General features: G+C 38.2%; 1 protein-coding gene across 1 annotated transcript in view; it reads right to left on the bottom strand.

The window, feature by feature from the left end:
- The window catches only part of LOC122400523 (alkaline phosphatase-like), a 490,617-nt gene that overhangs the window by 16,235 nt on the left and 453,673 nt on the right, over nucleotides 1–20,709 (bottom strand). Inside the window, exon 9 of the mRNA XM_043402045.1 lies at nucleotides 600–721. Within this exon, the coding sequence (XP_043257980.1) occupies nucleotides 600–721 (122 nt within the window). The remainder of the gene's footprint in view (nucleotides 1–599; nucleotides 722–20,709) is intronic.

The raw sequence follows: 20,709 nt of genomic DNA, 5'->3' as shown, positions 1-20,709 counted from the left end.
CCACTGGTCGCTTATAAGTGATCGTCGACATTACAGCGAAGAAAATTGTTTAACCAGTAATTAAATAAAATTTCTACTTTCAGAGAGAACATTAACCTCTGACGAACGTGTTAATTTATTTTTAACGTCGTATGCACTGTCGGTAATTAACGTAGCTCCTTAAAATAGCTTCCATTAATTCTTCTCTTTACATTTACGCAAACTTTTCCGCTTTACCAATAAGCGTGGCAGGAACTTAAATTAGTTCGAACCTATTGCGACCCCGTGCTACGAGTGCATAAATTGCATTCCGTGTATCCGCGATGAAACGATCAATGTTTCTCGTCCAGATTAAAAGTTATCGGGTCGAAAGAACGATTGTCGTACCTGTTGGAAGTTAAAATGTGCCATACCTCTAAAGGGCGCGGCGGAGGTGGGGGGGCGAGAGGGCAGAATATATGAAGTCCGAAGAGCTTCATCGAATATTTCGCAATGAACCCTCGAAAAAAACGTGATGGATTTTTAAACGTGCCCCCGATATTTCCGCTCGATCATTTTCCGATCCAATAAACAGTGACGAGATATCTCCGTGCAACGAGAAAATGAGCTGGCCTTTTTACCTGAATGGAATCCTTCCCAGCCTCTCGTAAGATATTCCGCGGTTGTGTGTAGCCAGGCCCATTGCTGTACAACAACGTTGTATACGGTTGTCCATCAACATCAGACACCTTGCTATCAGAACCTGCGGGAAAAGAAGAGCACGCGATGAGGTCATCAATCAGAAGAATGTTATCAATAAAACCGCGGCAGATAAAGGGTCAACGATTAAGAGATTTTTAAAGATCACTGCTAAAAATGTTATCTTCCGGAACAGTGACCGTTGGAAGCGACGAAGCTGAAACCGATAAAAATGGATTTTTCTGTCGCAGTATTTTAACCCATTTGGAACTGAAGTTTGTCAGAGGTTATTCGTCGAGTTTCGCTAATTAATCCTTTTTTTTCAACGGGTTCGGACGAACGAAAAAATATATCGTGCCAAAAGGTATTTTGTGTCGGTTAGGTTGTCCTTAAAATCATGTCTTTAAAGTTTACTATAACGTGGTTTTAAAACAAAATTTATGTTAAATGGGATTAAAAGAGAATTAAACTCTTGGAGCATTGCAGTATTCTTTGTTGCACACTTTCTTAATTTATTGATATGTCACTGGAATAATTACTTTTATATTCACGATATATTAGTAATCATAGACCACTATATCCATGATATATTAGTAATCAAAGACTACTATGTTCATGATATATTAGTAATCATAGTCGATTATATCCATGATATATTAGTAATCATAAACTACTATATCCATGATAGTAATCATATACCACTATATCCATGATATATTAGTAATCATAGACACCCGTATTCATGATACATTAATAATCATAGACCACTATATCTATGATATATTACTCATCATAGACCACCATATCGATGATATATTAGTAATCATAGACCACTATATCCATGATATATTTATAATCATAGACCACTATATCCATGATATATTAGTAATCATAGACCACCATGTCCATGATACATTAGTAATCATAGACCACTATATCCATGATATATTAGTAATCATAGACTAGTATGCTCATGATATATTAGTAATCATAGTCGACTATATCCATGATATATTAGTAATCATAGACCACCATATCGATGATATATTAGTAATCATAGACCACTATATCCATGATATATTAATAATCATAGACCACTATATCCATGATATATTAGTAATCATAGACCACCATGTGCATGATACATTAGTAATCATAGACCACTATATCCATGACATATTAATAATCATAGACTACTATGCTCATGATATATTAGTAATCATAGTCGACTATATCCATGATATATTAGTAATCATAAACTACTATATTCATGATAGTAATCATATACCACTATATCTATGATATATTAGTAATCATAAACCGCCATATTCATGATACATTAGTAATCATAGACTACTATGCTCATGATATATTAGTAATCATAGTCGACTATATCTATGATATATTAGTAATCATAGACTATTATAACAACGAATAAAGTCTGAACAGGAGGAAAATAATATTATATGAGTAATCATACGCCACTGTATCCAAAATAAAAAGTTTTGATATAGTTCTATAGTAACTAATCCCAGTTATTCAACTGACTTTAATACAGACACATAGACGTAATTATACTCAATTCCTACGGGTGAGGAAAGTACTATGTAGAGATAAGAAGTTGGCTAATATAATAGTTGTTTATATTATAATATAATCCCCTTCCTAAAGACTGAAGGAGATAATACTAGAAGAAGTCAGACTCATTGATCAACTTCTTCCTCTCGTAGAATAGTTTAGAGTTTCATTAAAGAGCCAAAGAATTGTTCACGAACAAATTCTGAACTTTGAATGGACTACAGTGCAACGTAAAATACTTTTAAAGGTATTTAAGAAAAACCTAGTATTCAGCAACTTCTGTCTCCCAGCGTCGAAACAACATCCCCGCAACTACGAATTCTGAAAACAAGATTATACAAAGTTTCGGGAAACGCGTTCCACGTCGATGTAAATGTTTGGTAGGAAATATTTAGCACATTGAGTGTTTCGTAACTCCCGTAAGTCTTGCAGAAGTAACCGAGAAATACGGATCGGAGCGGCAGAAAAACAAAACGTTCCGTAATGAGCTCGAGAGACTCGGAAAGCGAAGGAAAATAAAGCACGCCCAACAAGCTCGGGGCAGAGGGTAGCAAAGAACACAGAAGGCACTTCGAGAGACCTTCGTTCGAAGATGCTGAAACATTCTAAACGTTTTCCACGGGCTCGAATCCTGTTACTCTCGATTCCCCGGTCGCTTTAATCGTTCCCAGTCGCGAACCGGACAACGAAAAGTAAAATTCGTCCTAAAATTTCGCGGACGCGATCGCGCGTCGCGAATTAAACGCTGTTCAAACTGCGATCTTCGTGAAACATTAATTGTTAGAAAAGACCCGGGCCCGTCGTTTCGTGAATAAGTGGCTCCGCGTTGCGAACAAAAGGCAAAAGAACGAAAACAAAAGCCCAAGCCGTAGGAGAAGAAGACGCAAAGAGCAAGAAAAACGAACTGTAGGACATGCCTGCCGGCGGGATATGTTTTATTCAAAAGCGTCCTCCTCCTTTGCAGGAACCTTCAAAAATAGACGCCGTTTCTGCGATGTCTGTTGTTTAACAATGTATAATTTAACCGTTTATTTGTTGTGCTAATGCACCGTTCGCATTAAAGAACTGTTGGCTGTTTCCCCTCGACGATATTCTGGGACAGTATAAAAGAAAATTCAGTTAAATTGACGCAGTGGTGTTAAAATGGTTTCTCGAGATGCTAACAAAGAATCATTCTATCAAGGTCATTTTAATGACTTTCTCAAGGTCATCGATATTTTGTCGACATTAATGTTTCTATTCTATAGTACGATGTTGTTTACATCAAGGGGAGTTCAATAGCTTTGGAAATTTAAAGAATTCAATAACTTTCTTTATTTTATTGCAATATGCATTTTTGTACATGATAAGAGAAATTTTCTTCTACCTTTCGTAATAACCAAATAAACTTAGATTTTCAATTTAAGTGAATCACCCTATATGTAAAGGAAAATATTGTTTGCAAATGTGTGGAATATATATTTCGTACTTCGAGTATAATTAATTTAACGTTTCAAGTTTTTTATTTAATTTAAACAATTCTGATACACTGGAAAGTACAAATCACTGTATCTTACTAACACAGATATAATGATAAGCTGATTGCTGTAGATTTCATTTCATTGCTCTTGGCTGCGACAAAAGGTAGGCATTGTTTCATACTTGTAGTTGATAATGCAGCCAGTTCATTCGATACCGAGTAATCTTTATTAATTAAGACTCTTAAGTAATTCGCCTCGAGGGCTATTATTTCGATAGAACGTTCGAGCCTAACGTGTTGAATTTACGCTGCTGAATGGTGTATTCGAAGAATTCTTTATGCAGAGTAAATGGCCCGTGGGTAGTTTAAACTGATCGTTAACCGATTATGTACAATTTGCCTTTTCACCACAGGTATAGATGTGCCATTTATCTGGATTAAAATTGTTTCAAATTAGTCCACTCTTACGTGTTCGAACTTCTCATTGGTTCTTACATTTGTATCAGGTAACCAAGAAAGTTTCAACGATTTTCTGCAACCAGAAAATAGAATATAGTAAAAAGTTGATTATTTCAAAAATAGAAAGATAATTCATCATTTAGTAGAAAAACAATTTTGTGATAAAATAATTTTTAAAGATTCTTTAAAAAGCACGTGATTAATGTATTATAAATATAATAATTCCTATCTGATTTCAAGTAATTTTTGAATTTTTGCATATTAATTGCTTTCTGTAGTTTTTTAAATATCCACAGTAAATGTTTAGTAATAATTCTTCGGTTTAGTTGAATTTCCTATTTCTTCTAAAATGAATACTCGAAAAGCACCAATTTTTTAAGTTTTACTGTTTACAGCAAAGTTAACTAATAGAAACAGGTTCTATAACGTAAATTGTAACGCGACATAATAGTTTTAAATAAATACAGTGAGTGTAAAAAGTATTCGTATATTAGCCAATTTGAACAAAAACTTTACAGAACTTTGTTTATTACAAAACTATGTTAACAAAAACATGCATACATATTCTTAGAAATCTCTGGAACAAATCTCATTAACAACAAATTATTTATTTATATTTATTATGAAAATATTAACAAATTTCCAGAAATTGGCGTGAAATATACGCGTAATAAGTATTCGTGCACTTCTAATTTTACAACAAAAACTGTAAATTTTAGCACATAAACGTAACAAAAATCAGTCTATTTGCTATTTTAGTATCTAGTGGGATTTCCTTTAGATTGTATAATCGCTTTAAGCCTTTGCGGCATTGAATTTACTAAATTTATGGTTATAGTACTAGAAATTTTGTTCCATTCCTCTAAAAGTGCATTTTTTGAATCTTGTTTCGAAGAAATGTGATGGTCTCGAATTTTTTCTTCAAGATGACTCCATAAGTGCTCTATCACATTTACGTCTGGAGAGTGTGGAGGGATTTTTAATTGCTGCGGCACATTATATAGGATCACTGACGTGTATTATAAGCATTATGCTTTGGTTCATTATCTTGCAAAAATATATAATTGCCCTGTAACTGCATTTTATTTGCACTAACCTGAAGATGCTCTTTTAGAATATCGATGTACATTTTCTGATCCATGATACCATCGATAAAATGGAGGGATCCAACCCCGCTCGCACTCATAAAGCCCCAAACTGTGACTGATCCTCCTCCATGCTTTACGGTCGCTTTCAAATTTCTTTTTTCGTACTCGGTATTTTTTTCCTGCCATACTGTACATCGTCCATCGGACCCAAATATGTTAAATTTACTCTCATCAGTAAATATAATACGGTTCCAGTGCTCCATAGGAACATTAACGTACTCTTTCGCGAATTGTAATCGTTTCTTTCTATTAATTTAATTTACGAAATATTTCGTACGAGCTACTCTGCCGTGATATCCTCTATCCCGTAAAAAATTACGCACTGTGCTACTGCATACATTAATGTCCAGATCATTTTTAAGTTCAGCTGTGATTTTCACCGCACTTATCTTTGGATTTTGCTTTATTTTTCGAATTATCCATCGGCCGGTATACTCATTTATTATTCGTTTACGTCCGTTTCTTGGATTATTTTTTACAGTTTTTCGATCGCCATATCTGTCAATGATTCCTTGAATCGTGGACCTCGGTCTATTTAAAACTTTAGAAATTTCACTCAGTGTTTTACACTTATTATGTAAATTTATAACAATTTTCCTTTCTTCTTCAGAGGTTTCTTTGCGTTTTCGTCCCATTTTACTGATAATTTCGTTGATAATGTTTGAATTCAGGATACTACCTATACCGACAGCGTCTCCAGACATACTGATGCTAAGTTTGTTTACATATCATGGATTATCTTGTAATCGTTCGATGTGGAATGTTATGAATCAAAGACTGTACGAATACTTATTACGCGTATATTTCACGCCAATTTACTGGAAATTTGTTAATATTTTCATAATAAATATAAATAAATAATTTGTTGTTAATGGCATTTGTTCCAGAGATTTCTAAGAATATGTATGCATGTTTTTATTAACATACTTTTGTAATAAACAAAATTCTGTAACGTTTTTGTTCAAATTGACTAGTGTACGAATACTTTTTATACTCACTGTATAAGAACGACGACGCGACTTTCGCAGACACACCGCGCCTTTAGTTTTAACTAGGATAGAAACACCGACGTAGCTGTCGCCAAACACTCAGGTAATGCTAAAAATAGAAGGGTCGTAACCAATCAGCGGCGGCCCAGGTCAGCGCTAGTGCGCTACCCCGAGTATAAATACGGGCCCTAAGGCCCATGTTCGGCAGTCGCTACCCGACTAAGTCAGAGAAGCTCCACAGTGCCGGCTCCTACGCGGACGTGCCAAACTGCTAGAAAACCTATTGGCTAACAGTCGGGTATACTCGCTCGGGAAAGCTCCTCAGTGCCGGCTCCTACGCGGACGTGCCAAACTGCAGGAGAGCGCCCACCGCCATTCTTTAAGACATACTCAACGCCCCGCGACCTTTTTTGTACAACCAACGGAATAAACACGAGTCCACCTCCGGGCTGACTCCTGCATCCCACAAAGTCGCAAGTGTCTCTCTAAACACCCACACCTTCCTCATCTACCCCTTACCTCCACCCTCTCCCAATACTTTCCCTCTTTTCTCCTCCCCGTTTCCACCACGAAACATAATCCCCCTTACAAAATGATATTAATATTCCTGTAGATTTAAATAATTATAACCATTCGTTTAAATTGAGAAATTCGTTTTTAAAAAAGATGAAAATCTTCAACGACGTCTTTGGAAATCAGGTTCGTTTAGAATTCGCCATCGAAATTCTTAGACATGTACCGACGACCAATACGGAGAATCGCATTGTAAGGATAATGGAAGGAAATCTCGGAACCAGCGTAAAGAATCGGTACTACGCTTGCCTGGAGGAAACTTTATGAGCAGTTACTCTATCCATGCCACATCCAACGAGTGCAAACATTCGCTGCATCGAACTATCAAACAGGAATAGAATTTTCACAATGGCTGCTCATAAAAATGCGCTCCGAATCCGAATTTCGTATCTGCGCTTTATTTACCCGACGAAACCTGCATTCACGCTAAGTGGAATTACAAACCACAATTATCGGATATGACAAATAGAAAATTACGTATTTATTCAAACAAACCAACAACGATTTTTCGTTAAATATTTGGATGGGTATTGTAATATTTCTAAATCGACATTCAGGTGTTCGAACACTGATACATGTTGGTATTTCCTAGCTCATTTTTTAAAAACAGAAAAAACACTAAGTCTATTTATTTTGATTAAATAAATGTAGGAACGAGATGTTGCAGAAGTGACAGAAAAGAAATCAATGGTAGAAACGAGTGTTTTCATTTATTTTCGGTGATTCGAATATTTAGTTATTCTATATTCTTCGTCCATAAATCAATTAGAGATTCTGTAAGAAAGTACCAGGTATATGTTTTCTTTTGTGTTGTATGAACGTAGAATGATTTTTTAAAAGTATTCTGTATTTTCATATGTTTCCGTGCTCACATAATATGAATTCAAATCGAATACTTTTCCTAGCGATTCATTTTATTGGGGCTTTATTTATAAATTGCGACCTACTTTTTGATATTGGAATTAATTTTATAATAAGCAGAATTTTTATTATAATTTGTCACCGTGTCATCAATCTCCTAAAAACATAATTAATCGATATATAAAGGAATTCACAGATAAACAGTTTCAAATTATTGAAATTAAATATTATTAAGGAAAGAGACCAAAAAGAATTCAATTTAGAATTAAATTATGAAGCATCAGGTTGTTTTTGTAATTTTGTCTTCCTTTTTTTACGTTACATAAACACTGTTTAAAATATTAAGGAAATAAAGTTCCTAATAAAACCCCTAATGCGTTTGCTGAAAAGCTACTATTTCAAAGGGTATTCAAGTACACTTTTTAACGTGGATACCGAGTTTATTAGGATACTTAAAAATGACTGAATAAGGGAAAGAGGTTTATACCTTGTAATCTACTGCAAAATAGCTTTCTACGTCGTATCTCTTTTATCGGTTAAATTAAACGACAGGATTCGTCGGGGGGATTCGAGGATCTCTGCGTCATTCTCGATACCATTTCTATCCGAATGTGCACAGTAGTATCTCCCATAACCGTCGACATCTTGTAAATTGAAAAGCCTATTCTGAATGATTGAACTCAGCCCTTCCCATGCAGACATTCTACCGACGAAGGTACCATTTCCTCGTAAATAATGTCAAGAAACGAGAACGTTTTAGCTTCCTTCTCTTTACTCTAAAATTAATTAAACCGATCGCCGACTTGTAATTTCACCCTCGAACGATTGTGGATTTGATTATTCTACGAGCATTCGATAAGGAATAAAAATAATTATATGAAATAAGACACGTAAAACTGACACTGTATATTAATAAATACATATTTTTTTGTAAAAAACCGAACAAAATCTTCAGTTTCCAGTGTCTTGGAACGGCCTAACAACGCGTATTAAAAATAGTTAAACTTTAGACGCGTGTAGTTGGGAAACTTCTAGTGTTTTTTCAATAACTGAGTCACTGTTGTAAGCGACAAAGCTTTCCCTTTGCAATGATTTTTTAATTATGTCGATCCGACATTCCGTTTTTGGGATATCGTAATTTATGTAAAGGGGTAACTTTTTAATTTCCACTATCTCTGTCTCCGTCTAACACGTCGGACCTTTCTCTTGTACGTGCATTGTGCAGACCTATTCCAATCACGTGACTAGATTTCTAAGGAGGTGAATGACCTCGCGACCTTAACAATGGAAAATAAACAAACGCTTCGAACTCGTATATCTCCGGAACTAACCACGCGATCGACTTAAAACAGAAATTGTCATATCTTCGGAACTAATTACGCTATCGACTTGAATAAACACTCGTTTTAAAGGAAGTTTCATCCTCCATACAACGAATATATCAACGATTACTATTTGTGTTGTCTTCTATGTTTATTTTTAAGTTTAACAAAACCGTTCACATAAACGTACATAATTTGCACTCTACAAAAGTGTGGCGTTCACCTCCCATGCTCGTCACCAGAGGGGTCGTGCTTTCACAAGTGCTTGACCGACTCCTCCGTTGCTATACAGGGTGTTTGGCCACCCCTGGGGAAAATTTTATTGGGAGATTGTAGAGGCCACAGTAAGACGAAAATTAAGAATACCAATTTATTAATCGGGGCTTTGTTAAAAAGTTATTAACGTTTAAAGTTCCGCCTGTAGAACTGCAATCTGCGAACAGCTGCTAGTGGTTCTCACTCACAAAATTGTAAGATTGTTGATACGTCAGTAAATAAAGTTTCTGATGCTGAGTGGGAACCAGTACTACAGGCGAAACTTTAAATGTTAATAACTTTTAACGAAGCCTCAATCAACAAATTGGTATTTTTGATTTTCGTCTTATTATGGCCTCTAAAATCTCTCATTAAAATTTTATATGTTGGATAATTGGACTATATTTACATATGAAATGATAAAAATGAGGAATATGATCACAAATCTCTGACCACACATTACATTTTCAGTAAAGAATTTTTTTCTTGAAAATGAGTAGTCATTCGGAGGTATATGTATTCACCAAAAATGATTGTAATTGACCCCCGCAAGTAAAAATAATTTTTCCAGAACGATTTGAAATTTTCTATTTATGTTGGAAAATTCATGCACCCCAGTCGATTTTTATTAAAAATTGGTTTTTCATTTTTAATAAATTTGTTTGACGCGCTACGGAAAAGTTGTTTAGTACTTTTTTGTAGGCATCCATGAGCTCTACTTCCCTCCAAAATTTCATTGAAATACGTTTACTATTGTCGGAGTTATGGCCGTTTGAAAATTGGAACACTTTCAAGGGGTTTTTCTCAGTTTTCGGGGTTAGGGGACAACTTTCTGTACATTTTTAGAATCACTACATATTTTTGACCAAAATATGCGTCATTAGCATTTGGAAACATTAATATCCTCCAATCCGTTCAGAAATTATGATGTTTTAAACATACGCCTGAAATTTCAGTGAAACGTGTGATGTATGGTCAGGCTTCACATTTTCGATAAGGAATTTTTTTCTCGTAAATGCGTAGGATTTCGGAGATATGTCTATTCACCAAAAATGATTGTAATTGACCTCTGCAACTGAAAATAATTTTTCGAAAGTGATTTGAAATTTTTTAATTTTGTCGAAAAATTTGTCCACCTTCTATTATAGTTATTCGGATAACCGGGTGTCGGATAATCCGAACGGTAATGTACCAATTTTCTTGATTTCCCGATAAACTATTCCTGGGATATAAAGCGATACACAGAGTCAGGATTCGTACGTTTTGTATTTTTGGACGCGGAGTATTTAAAACTATCGAAGAATACAAAACACCAGAGGGGGAGAGACATATTTGCATTGGAGAGACTGCGTACGCGTGATAGTAGTTCTCACTCAGCATGAAAAACTCGACAGCCTTACAAATTTGTGAGTGGGAACCACTATAGCAGCCGTTCTACAGGGGTAACTTTAAACGTTAATGACTCTTTAACGAAACCTCAATCAACAAATTGATATTCTTGATTTTCGTTTTATTTTGGCTTGTAGAATCTGCTATTAAAATTTTTCCCAAAGGTGGGCGAACAGCCTGTATACAGTATCAGTTTTTTGTTTGAGGCTTCGTTAAAGTTATTAAAAAATTTAAAATTATTCTGAAAATTTATTTTTGATTGGGGGAGTCAATTATAAGCATTTGTTGTGAATAGACATACCCCCAAAATCCTACGCAGTTTCGAGAAAAAATTCAGTAGTTGGACGAATTTTTCGGCGACAAAAAATTTTTTCAAATCGTTATAAAAATATTATTTTTAGCTAGGGGGATCAATTACAATCATTTTTAGTGAATAGACATACCGCCCAATTCTTGCGCATTTTCGAGAAAAAAATTAAGTACAGGCGGAATTTGAGACATTAATAACTTTTTAACAAAGCCTCCATCAACAAATTGGTATTCTTCACTTTCGTCTTATTTTGGCCTCTAGAATCCTTTATTAAAATTTTTCCCAGGGGTGGCCGAACATCCTGTATATACACTCCTCGACCCACTTCCCAATATCCAGTCGTCTAAGGCAGGGCCTGTTAGAAAGCCTTACTGATGAGTCCACTAGCAGGCCCGGGCGAAACGCTCCCCTCTCCTTTCCTTTTCTACCCTTCTACGATTTTTCTCGAGATCCTACCATCTGCGAAGCAGCGCCACAAATGTATAGGTACTAAAAAGAAGGTAAAATAAATACCAAACGCGAGGATGGCCGCAAAATCTAATCGATCGAGCCACGCGTTAGTGCACGTCCGCTTAGAGCTAAGTAACCGTCAAATTATTTAATAGCTCGCGACGTAAGCTCTTGGAAATTAATAACTAATGGACCTTGGTGCGGACGGCGATGTAACATACTCTCGGCGCCCGCGCTTTTTCCGCATTAAAGAAACGTCCGGCATCGTTTTCGTTCCACGGCCGAACGGCACTGAATAGCGATGCTCGGGCCACGCCGTGGCCGACACCGTAATGCTTTATGTAATACAGTTGAGCCGATTACCCGACGGCATTCTGCCATTAAATATTAATTACCGCGTCGAAACAATCTTGCGTTAGAGTGGAGGAAGGCAGAGGAGCAATTCGAGAAGCTAAACATAGACGGTGCGAACACACGTTCGGCAAAGTGAAATGTAGGTCGATAACAGAAGCGCAGCTGCCGCGACTCAATAAAAGGAACTCGTTCCGCGTCTTCTATTTCGAAGGAATTGCGCGGGTCCCCACAGAAGAATCGGAAATAAGAGTTCGAGGAATCATCGCTATTCAACGTTACCGGTTCTACAATTATTTACCAATACAAACAGTCAAGAAATTCCTCTCCGCGGGAAATAAAGAAAACGTTCCACGACGGATCAAATTAGAACAAATTATTGCTGAACATCCGCCTGTTGTAAGATTCACACCGAGAAGTACTTTGTAAAATACTAAGCTTGTTAAATGGAAAATATTATCAGTGAAATTATTGTGTAAAAATTTCAAGATGAAACAGAATAGAATGGAACTATTTTTTGTGAATATAGACATTCAAAATAGAGTGATTTACTAATTTCAGTGGCTGTTGTGATTGAGTTTTTAGTGTAAAGTATAAAGATTATTGAAGAAAATTTGATTTTTTACTCTTGTTTAATTATACTGTCATATTTCAATAATAATGTTTGCTTGGATAAGATTTGGATAAGCTTAGATAAAGTCAACAATAATCGTGATAAATCTAGTGTAGCGGCCATTGTATTGCCACTACGCCCTTGCCATGGTATGAATGGAATGGAATGTAAGGATAGTCTTCAGCTTTCTATTTTTCCATTTTTCCAGGGTCTCGTGCGAGCCTGGTCGTCCTGTTAAACACTTGGCGACCAGAGCTATGCGAGGCGCCTGTTTTCCTTCAAGGTTTCGCCTGGGCCTCGGACCACCCCGATCCGGACCCGGCGAGCCTCTTGACTTTTATGACTCTCTTTCGTTGTAGCTAAACTCTCTACACTAAGTATTTTTCAGTTTTGTTTTTCCGTCTTTTTGTCCTATCTCTTTTTCTCTCCCTTTACTATTAGGGTAAGGAAATGTATATATTGAGAAGGGGGCGAAGGAACGAGTCTCAGTCTGTTAGAGACGCGTTGCGCTCAGTCCGTTAAAGATGTGTCCATAGCTCAGTCTGGTAAAGACGCGTTCACGATCAGTCTAGTAAAAACGTTGTTGGGCAGTCCGTAAGAGTCAGTTGGTTAACGACGTGATAGTATCGGAGTTAACCACGCACCCGTTCGGTTGTCCAGGCGGCAGGGGAGGTGAACCCCTACGTGGTGTGCCCCCAGGTGGCGAATAGGGGCAGCCGATGGGATGAAATGCGGGGATGAGGTCATCAACCTGAGAAGGCTGGTGGCCGCATTCTCGTATAACATCCTGATGGTCGGAGCGAAAGCTCCCGCGGACCAAACATCGGGATGAATGTGTGTGTGAGTGGACTGGGGCATGGGCTACTTGCCGCGGATTTTATCCAAGGCCGCAGGTTGGCCAGTTGGCTGCGATCAACTTGGCCACGCGGCCGGCGGCTTGGTCTCATGTCACGGGGCCGCAGGCGCTGGTGACCAGGCGCTTGCGGTTGAGTGGGAATGCGGTGGGAGGTGTGCCTCTCACCGAGAGGGGCCAGAAATGACGCGGCGGGGGACTCTGTGATGTCTCACTAGAGTTCCCGGTCCCTCGCCAGACGCCTGAGGATGGTCACCGTGAGGTTTTAGTCGGTAAGAGTCCGACACTACCCGCTGGCCCTCCATTCGGGCGGGCCCGCGGGTGTCCATGAGGATTTCCCCACGTACAAAAAAAAAAGTATCGGAATTAACATTAACCTACGTGTGCCTACACATCCATACCCGCGGAAATAAACATTTAATAATTGTGGGGTAGATAGTCGGATCGTTATTTGAACCACCAGCCCCCGCACTAGAAATTAAAAAAAATACATTTTTTCGCTTAAATAACTTGGGGTGGTTTGACCTCTCCTAATTAAATTTGTAAAAATAGAAAAATGATATTTATCCGTCCAAAAAAACTAAGTTGGACTTCGTAACTCGAAAAGATCACAAATAACAAAAAATAAATTTTTCCTACAACCATTTACGAGATATTTGTTCGAATATTGATGAATCTGAGTCTCACGCCGTGCTACAGAGGGCGGAGACATTTTGTTCTGTGAAAAATTTGAAACTGTATAATTTCTCTCGACGGACACTTAACCTCGATTGCTCGCAGTGGAACGCTTTTGAAGAATGTTCTTTCTTAAATCGGGGCAAGTGATCGAAAAGTTCAAGGTGAACGGGGAGAACGTGACGAAAAGGTGTCGAATCAATATGTCGCTGAGTGTCGGCGAAGAATGCGGATTTCTAGCGACACCGGTTCGCGTTCAGTCGATGAGAATAGAAGAACAAAGAGCCATAAAGCGTCCTTCGGGGTCGGAGAGGTCCGGGACACGTGGTTTTACGAGTTGCTCTCCGTCATCGAATAAAAGCTTGGAATAAATTACGGCTCTTTAGAAATTCCCTTTCGCGTATTTCTCAGAGAAAGTCGAACGTCGGGCCAGAACTCTTTGGATGACACTCACGGCAAAGAAAGTGTGTACTTCGGGGCTGCAACCCTTTTACTTTAACATGACGGTTCTACGGCTACCTTTTGAGCCACAATTAATTGGAACATTTACGAACAACATGGTACTGCGTGGACCAATTTAATTAACCTACATTTAACGTTGTTTTCCGTTGCGCTTTGATCATCGATCATAAAGGGGACCGTGAGTTAACATATCGACTGCTGTCGATGTCTTTGTACGCGCTAAAAAGTATCAGGAAGCGGTCTGTTTTGTAATTTTCTTGCATCATTTACAGTTGCAATCGTTGTTTTGAAATATATAAGATTGGGTTATTAATTGGTAAGCGACAGATATGTTTCTTTATTGGAGAGGAAATGTAACTTTTCGCCATTGCAAGACATCGAGTCACGTCATGAATTGATTACCGTACGTGCACGCTTGATTAAATACGATTTAATTAATGCATCTGACCATTGCTCGATATTTCTACTGATGAATGTAATTTTAGAATTCTTTACTCTTTTATTACAAAATTCGTGATCAACCATTTGTTTAATTACCTACATAGCTTAGTCACAATCGCTACGCTTGAAATTGATATAGTGGATCTGTGAAAATTCAATATAAAAACTCTGATAAAAATTTATTTATACATAATTTACTGTATAACGTAGAGATAGAACGCTGCGCGTCACGATATGGTCACGCTCAGTTTTGCAGCGTGGGCGGGGCATCTACTGCCCGCCTCTCAGAGCTCAACCTAAAATAATCTGACTATATATGGATTGCGTGTTGCAAATGAAGAGGCATATGGAGCATACATTCATTTATGTTGCACAATTCCAGTTACCATTTCACACATTTTGCATCTAAAGGCCTGCTTCTCAGAGCTAAATTTAAAATAATTTTACTATACATGGATTCCGTGATGCAAATGAAGAGGCATATGGAGCATACATTCATTTATGTTGCACAATTACAATTACCATTTTATACATTTTGCATCTAAAGGCCTGCTTCTCAGAGCTAAATTTAAAATAATTTCACTATGCATGAATTCCGTGATGCAAATGAAGATGGCGTCTAAAGGCGAGCTAGAGTTGCATTTATCAATGAGTCTACTTAACCCAGTCCCCAGGATGAAACACTATCCTGCCTTTTGCTCTCCTCCTGCTACCTCGTTTACTGTGTTCCTCCGATACAAGTTTCCATGGTGTCATCCATTTCCTGACCCATCTCCTTTCCTCTGTCGACATCAGATGTGTTAATACCGTAGGTCTGGTCGGTAGGAACCACCTGAACGACGACACCGAGAAGATTTAAGTGCGCTTATCGGTAGTCGGACGATTTATCAACGTAAATCCTCCGACACAATTGCTGTCGGACGTGGCGGGCGAGCGCGCAATAACCTTCTCGTGGCGCTGTTATCCGAGGCCGTTCGGAATGTGGCGCGGCAGAAGTTCATCGAGCAGGCCGGAAGTTCCCGGAATGCCGCGTACACTGGTCTCCGTGTGCTATCGAAGCTAGAGTCTCTCGGTTCGGTGGGATCGTTTATAAATCAGTTCGGGATACGTTACGTCGGCTCTATCGCGGCCAGAAGACGCCTCGTCCCGATTGCATGCCCGTCCGAATCAGGGCCATTAACTAGCGACTATATAAGATCACGAAAGCGCATCACCGACGCGAAAGTTATGCGATGGCAGCGACTCACGAAAGTGGATCTGTTTCGAGCTCGTCGTCTCTTTCGCCACCCCCTGCCTTCTTGGGAAGTTAAATTAGACAATGTTGGGCGGTGGGCGGTAGGAGCGAGAGGTAGACGGTGGGCGGTGAGCGGCCAAGCGGAGAGACGATTTTATGCCGGGACACGGATTCCTTGATATCATCGCCGTTCCACTTTTCTTCTCTACTTCCGCGACATTTTCGTGGCGGTTGACGAGCTGTAAGCGTTCGAGTAATTGAATCGTCGCGGGAGGTTCGTCCTCCTTTGGAACGCATTAGGGTCTTTCTCCTATCCATATTGTTATTTTGAATGCAATTTAAGTTAGGAGGATTGTCTAATGGGTATTGATTTGTCGTAGGTTTTGGTTGGCGTTGCTGGTGGGTAGAGTTTAATTTACCAATGAACAAAACACGTGCTTAGTACACTAACAAAGAACACAAGCTATCTTCTTTCGAAGTTCTTTTTTTTTTTAATTAAGTGACATTTTTCTGTCTGTACTTTTCCAATTTCGATGAGCTTGAAAGATGTTGTCAAGGACATGTGGCGTCGCCTCCCATGCTCGCCACCAGAGGGGTCGCGCTCTCACAAGCGCTCGACCGACCCCTCCGTTGCTATACAGGGTGTCTCAACCGATTTTGACATCTTGATTTTCTCGCTATTGTTACTCGTAATAAAAAATGTTTCAGCGGAGGCTTGAATGGTATCGAGTGGAGCATATTCTGATGTTATTAGTTTTTTCGTGAGTGGACGCGTAAAGGTCATATAAAGGTCAACTTTGTTTTTTTAAATGGAATGTGGTATTTTTTAATACATCGATCGATTCAGTTGGACAATCGTTATAAAAAAGTACTAACTATGTAACGTCGAAATATTAATAGTTCAGGGGATATTTCAATTTAAATAATTCTAAAACACCATTACTGTTGTACTAGTCTAACGTTGGTAAACAGAGCTAACGTCTTAGTGCGGTAGTTATGATGCCTTAAGAATTTAAATAATTTAAATTGAAATATCTCCTGAACTACTAACTTTTCGACGTTACATAGTTAGTACTTTTTTATAACGATTGTCCAGCTGAATCGATCGATGTATTAAAAAATACCTCATTCCATTTAAAAAAACAAAATTGACCTTTATATGACCTTTACGCGTCCACTCACGAAAAAACTAATAACATCAGAATATGCTCCACTCGATACCATTCAAGCCTCCGCTGAAACATTTTTTGTTACGAGTAACAATAGCGAGAAAATCAAGATGTCAAAATCGGGTGAGACACCCTGTATATACACTCCTCGAACGACTTCCCAATATCCCAGTCGTCTAAGGCAGGGCCTGCTAGAAAGCCTTACTGATGAGTCCACTGGCAGGCCCGGACGAAACGCGCCCCCCTCCTTTCCTTTTCTGTCCTCCTACTATTCTCACGAGTTCCTACCCGCAGCGAAGCAGCGCCACAGACATTATTTTCAGTGATTTTTACTCCTTAGTTTCTGAGATTGTCTCTTTATTACAAAATAAATGCTGTTGAAAATTCTGATTTTCCTTTTGTCCCTTAAAGAGTGGTAAGTACTAAAGTAAATACTTAAGATGCTCCTATTATAGTTTTCTCCAATAAAGAAACGATCTCTTACATTGGCAATATTTCTTTCCGAATAGCAAAACTTCGAATTGATCGGACACTTTAGTTATCAAATTGAGTTCTCACAATATTCAACTCGAAGCCTCGAATCAGAAGATACGAACACCAGCGTGACAGGCGTTTGAAAACATTCAGTCAACGATAAAGTAGACTGAAGAAGTCATAAATCTCGAATCGATTCATGGAATTCAATCCTATACAATTACCTGTTCCAACCATCAATACACTCAGCTTACGTCGAGCCACTGAGCAAATCAATTTCCCCTATAAACACCTAGCATGGTTTCCAGAATCGCCAAACTATACACGACACCTGGTCATTCGTTCCAATTCCAGCCGCGCTTTGGATCCTGGAAACTCGATGGATCACAGCTGTGGTCTACGAATACGGATAGACGCAAGCGAAAGAATTTCAATTTTGAAAAGTACAATATAAGTAGGAAAGAATGATGATCGCTCAAGAAAAGTTATTAATAACTTCAAATCATTTTTTCTTACTGACTTCTTAAATACAAGATTTTAGCTCGAAGTAAAATTATTAAAGCCATTAAGAAACATAGTTAAAACTTTGATCACCTACAGATGTTCAGTAACCAGAATAAAGTGAAAGAATTCATTAAAAAAACAGGTCTCTTTCCATTTATAGTGAATCATCATACAGTGTACGAATACCAGTGAGAGTGTATAGTTATAAAATGCACTCAAAATTGAAATAGATTAGGTTGTAGAAAGCAGTTTATTCAAACTTTGATCACCTACACATGTTCAGTAACCAGAATAAAGTGAAAGAATTCATTAAAAAAACAGGTCTCTTTCCATTTATAGTGAATTATCATACAGCGTACGAATACCAGTGAGAGTGTATAGTTATAAAATGCACTCAAAATTGAAATAGATTAGGTTGTAGAAAGCAGTTTATTCAAACTTTGATCACCTACAGATGTTCAGTAACCAGAATAAAGTGAAAGAATTCATTAAAAAACAGGTCTCTTTCCATTTATAGTGAATCTTCATACAGTGTACGAATACCAGTGGGAGTGTATAGTGATAGTGTACACGAAAAGTCGAATCTGTAAAGTAGATTGTGGAGAACTGTTGAAACTTTGATCAACTGCGGATGCCGAGCAACCGAAATCTCTTGTGTTATGTCCCAGCTAGTTTCACAGACAGGAATCAATGACGGTGCGGATTCGGTTTGGAACTTTAATCGGCCTACTGGAGCAGCGCGGAGGTGTCGCTCGATATAGTCGGCCATGAGCCGTGCAGACAGCCGATACGAAGGAAGAGACATGTTTCCTGCCATCATAAAGCTGCCACGTCGCGGTGGCATGTTTATTATCGTGGTGGATAACAGCCAGGCGAACGGCTGCGTTCACGGAACTTTCCAAAGCGATAGAACACCAAGGATACATTTCACAGTGCTTGGTAGACAGCTGGGGGTAGGTGAGAGAGAAAGGTTGACTTTTCTTAGCGAATACCGTGAGTTCCGGGCAAGAGACGAGCTCCCATCATTACAGCTCGCCAAAGATAAGAATAAGTTTCGAGGATCCCAAGGCGAATGCTTTTCATTTTATCTTTTCGGTTAGGATTTCTTTGAGACCGTAGACAAAGAGAATGATAACGAGTCGGGTATAGAAACAAGCCGGAAGTCATGGAGGAAGACTCGTTATGGAAATATTGGCTTAAAAAGGGCAGACATTGGAAGTTCACAATTTCTAAATGTTTCTTTTTTAAGTCTTTTGGGGCGCAAATATCTGACTATTAGCTGTAAATACAGGAAATGGAAGGGAAATTATCTGTCGACTTAAGAAGTTTGAATTTCTGAAGATCGACGAAAGGGGGTGAAAATAAATCATAGCTTTGTAAAGTCGGGTTTATAGGTACTTTTCGTAGTCGAATCTTCTTTACGGAAATATCAGATTAGGAGAAATATATCGTTATCTACATTGACAGTTCGCGCAAGAATTTAGACGCGATTTTCGCAAAACCATGTTTTTCAAATTGGCTGCCATGATATTTCAAGAATGTATAAAACGATCGATTTCAAATTGAATACCTATAGAGTTAAGTCAATAATAGACAAATCTGTGAAGAATAATTTATCATCTTAAGATTGCAAATGCTGTTTTGTTTATATAAATAGTATCTTCAAACTAAAATTTTGACTTTTCACTTTGGAATTAAAGGAAATACAACAGTGTTCTTACAAAAACAAATTACTAAAACAACTTTTAAGTTTACAATTGTCTGAAATGAAAATTTTGGTCTTTCAATTTTGCAAATTGTTAATTTATGAACTCTTCTCCCTCATTTACCCATTAATTTGCCGCCAGGAAGCGATCGAGTACAGTTATTTGATCGTAAGAGAAATGACTTTTGTCGAAACTTTTATTAAAAGTTTTTCTCTCGAAATTGCGTCCTATTCGAAAATATTGGCTAAGTTTCGTATCGCAGCGAGACGCCATGTTGCGGGAACTCGGACGAATCGGGCTCGAAACAATATGGAAACGTTTCTGACGATGTATAAATGACGGATGTTGTTGCAATAAACAGTGAAGACCAAACATTTGCGTCTTAGTCGACGTCGAGGTGGCGCGCAAACGACCCGTAAGGTTGTCCCACTTCCTGGAAATTATTATCGCTCACGTTTTTGGTGCTTCTAAGTTCAACGGAACTCGCATTTATTTTCCTCGTCGAATTACACTCGCTGGTGCTCGCCAGCGATCTCCGCGAGCGACGATGTTTCTGCTCCGGTTAGGTGCTTACGCTCGAAAAGAACAGTAAAATTCCGATTCGTCGGCCGTTTGAATAGTTGCAAGTATAACACTTTCGGATTCGTGTAAGTTTTACATCATACAAGCTTGAAATCATTACTTGTGACGAATTAACCATTCTATAATCTTGTTTGTCTTTAAAATCGCTTAATGGCGTTGCTTTAACAGGGGGATACGAACTGTTCGACTTGGATC

Source organism: Colletes gigas, unplaced genomic scaffold (assembly GCF_013123115.1).
Source record: "Colletes gigas isolate AHSC1104 unplaced genomic scaffold, ASM1312311v1 Colletes_gigas_Sc00018, whole genome shotgun sequence".
NCBI lineage: Eukaryota > Metazoa > Arthropoda > Insecta > Hymenoptera > Colletidae > Colletes > Colletes gigas.
This window is presented reverse-complemented; position numbering and strand designations above follow the sequence as displayed.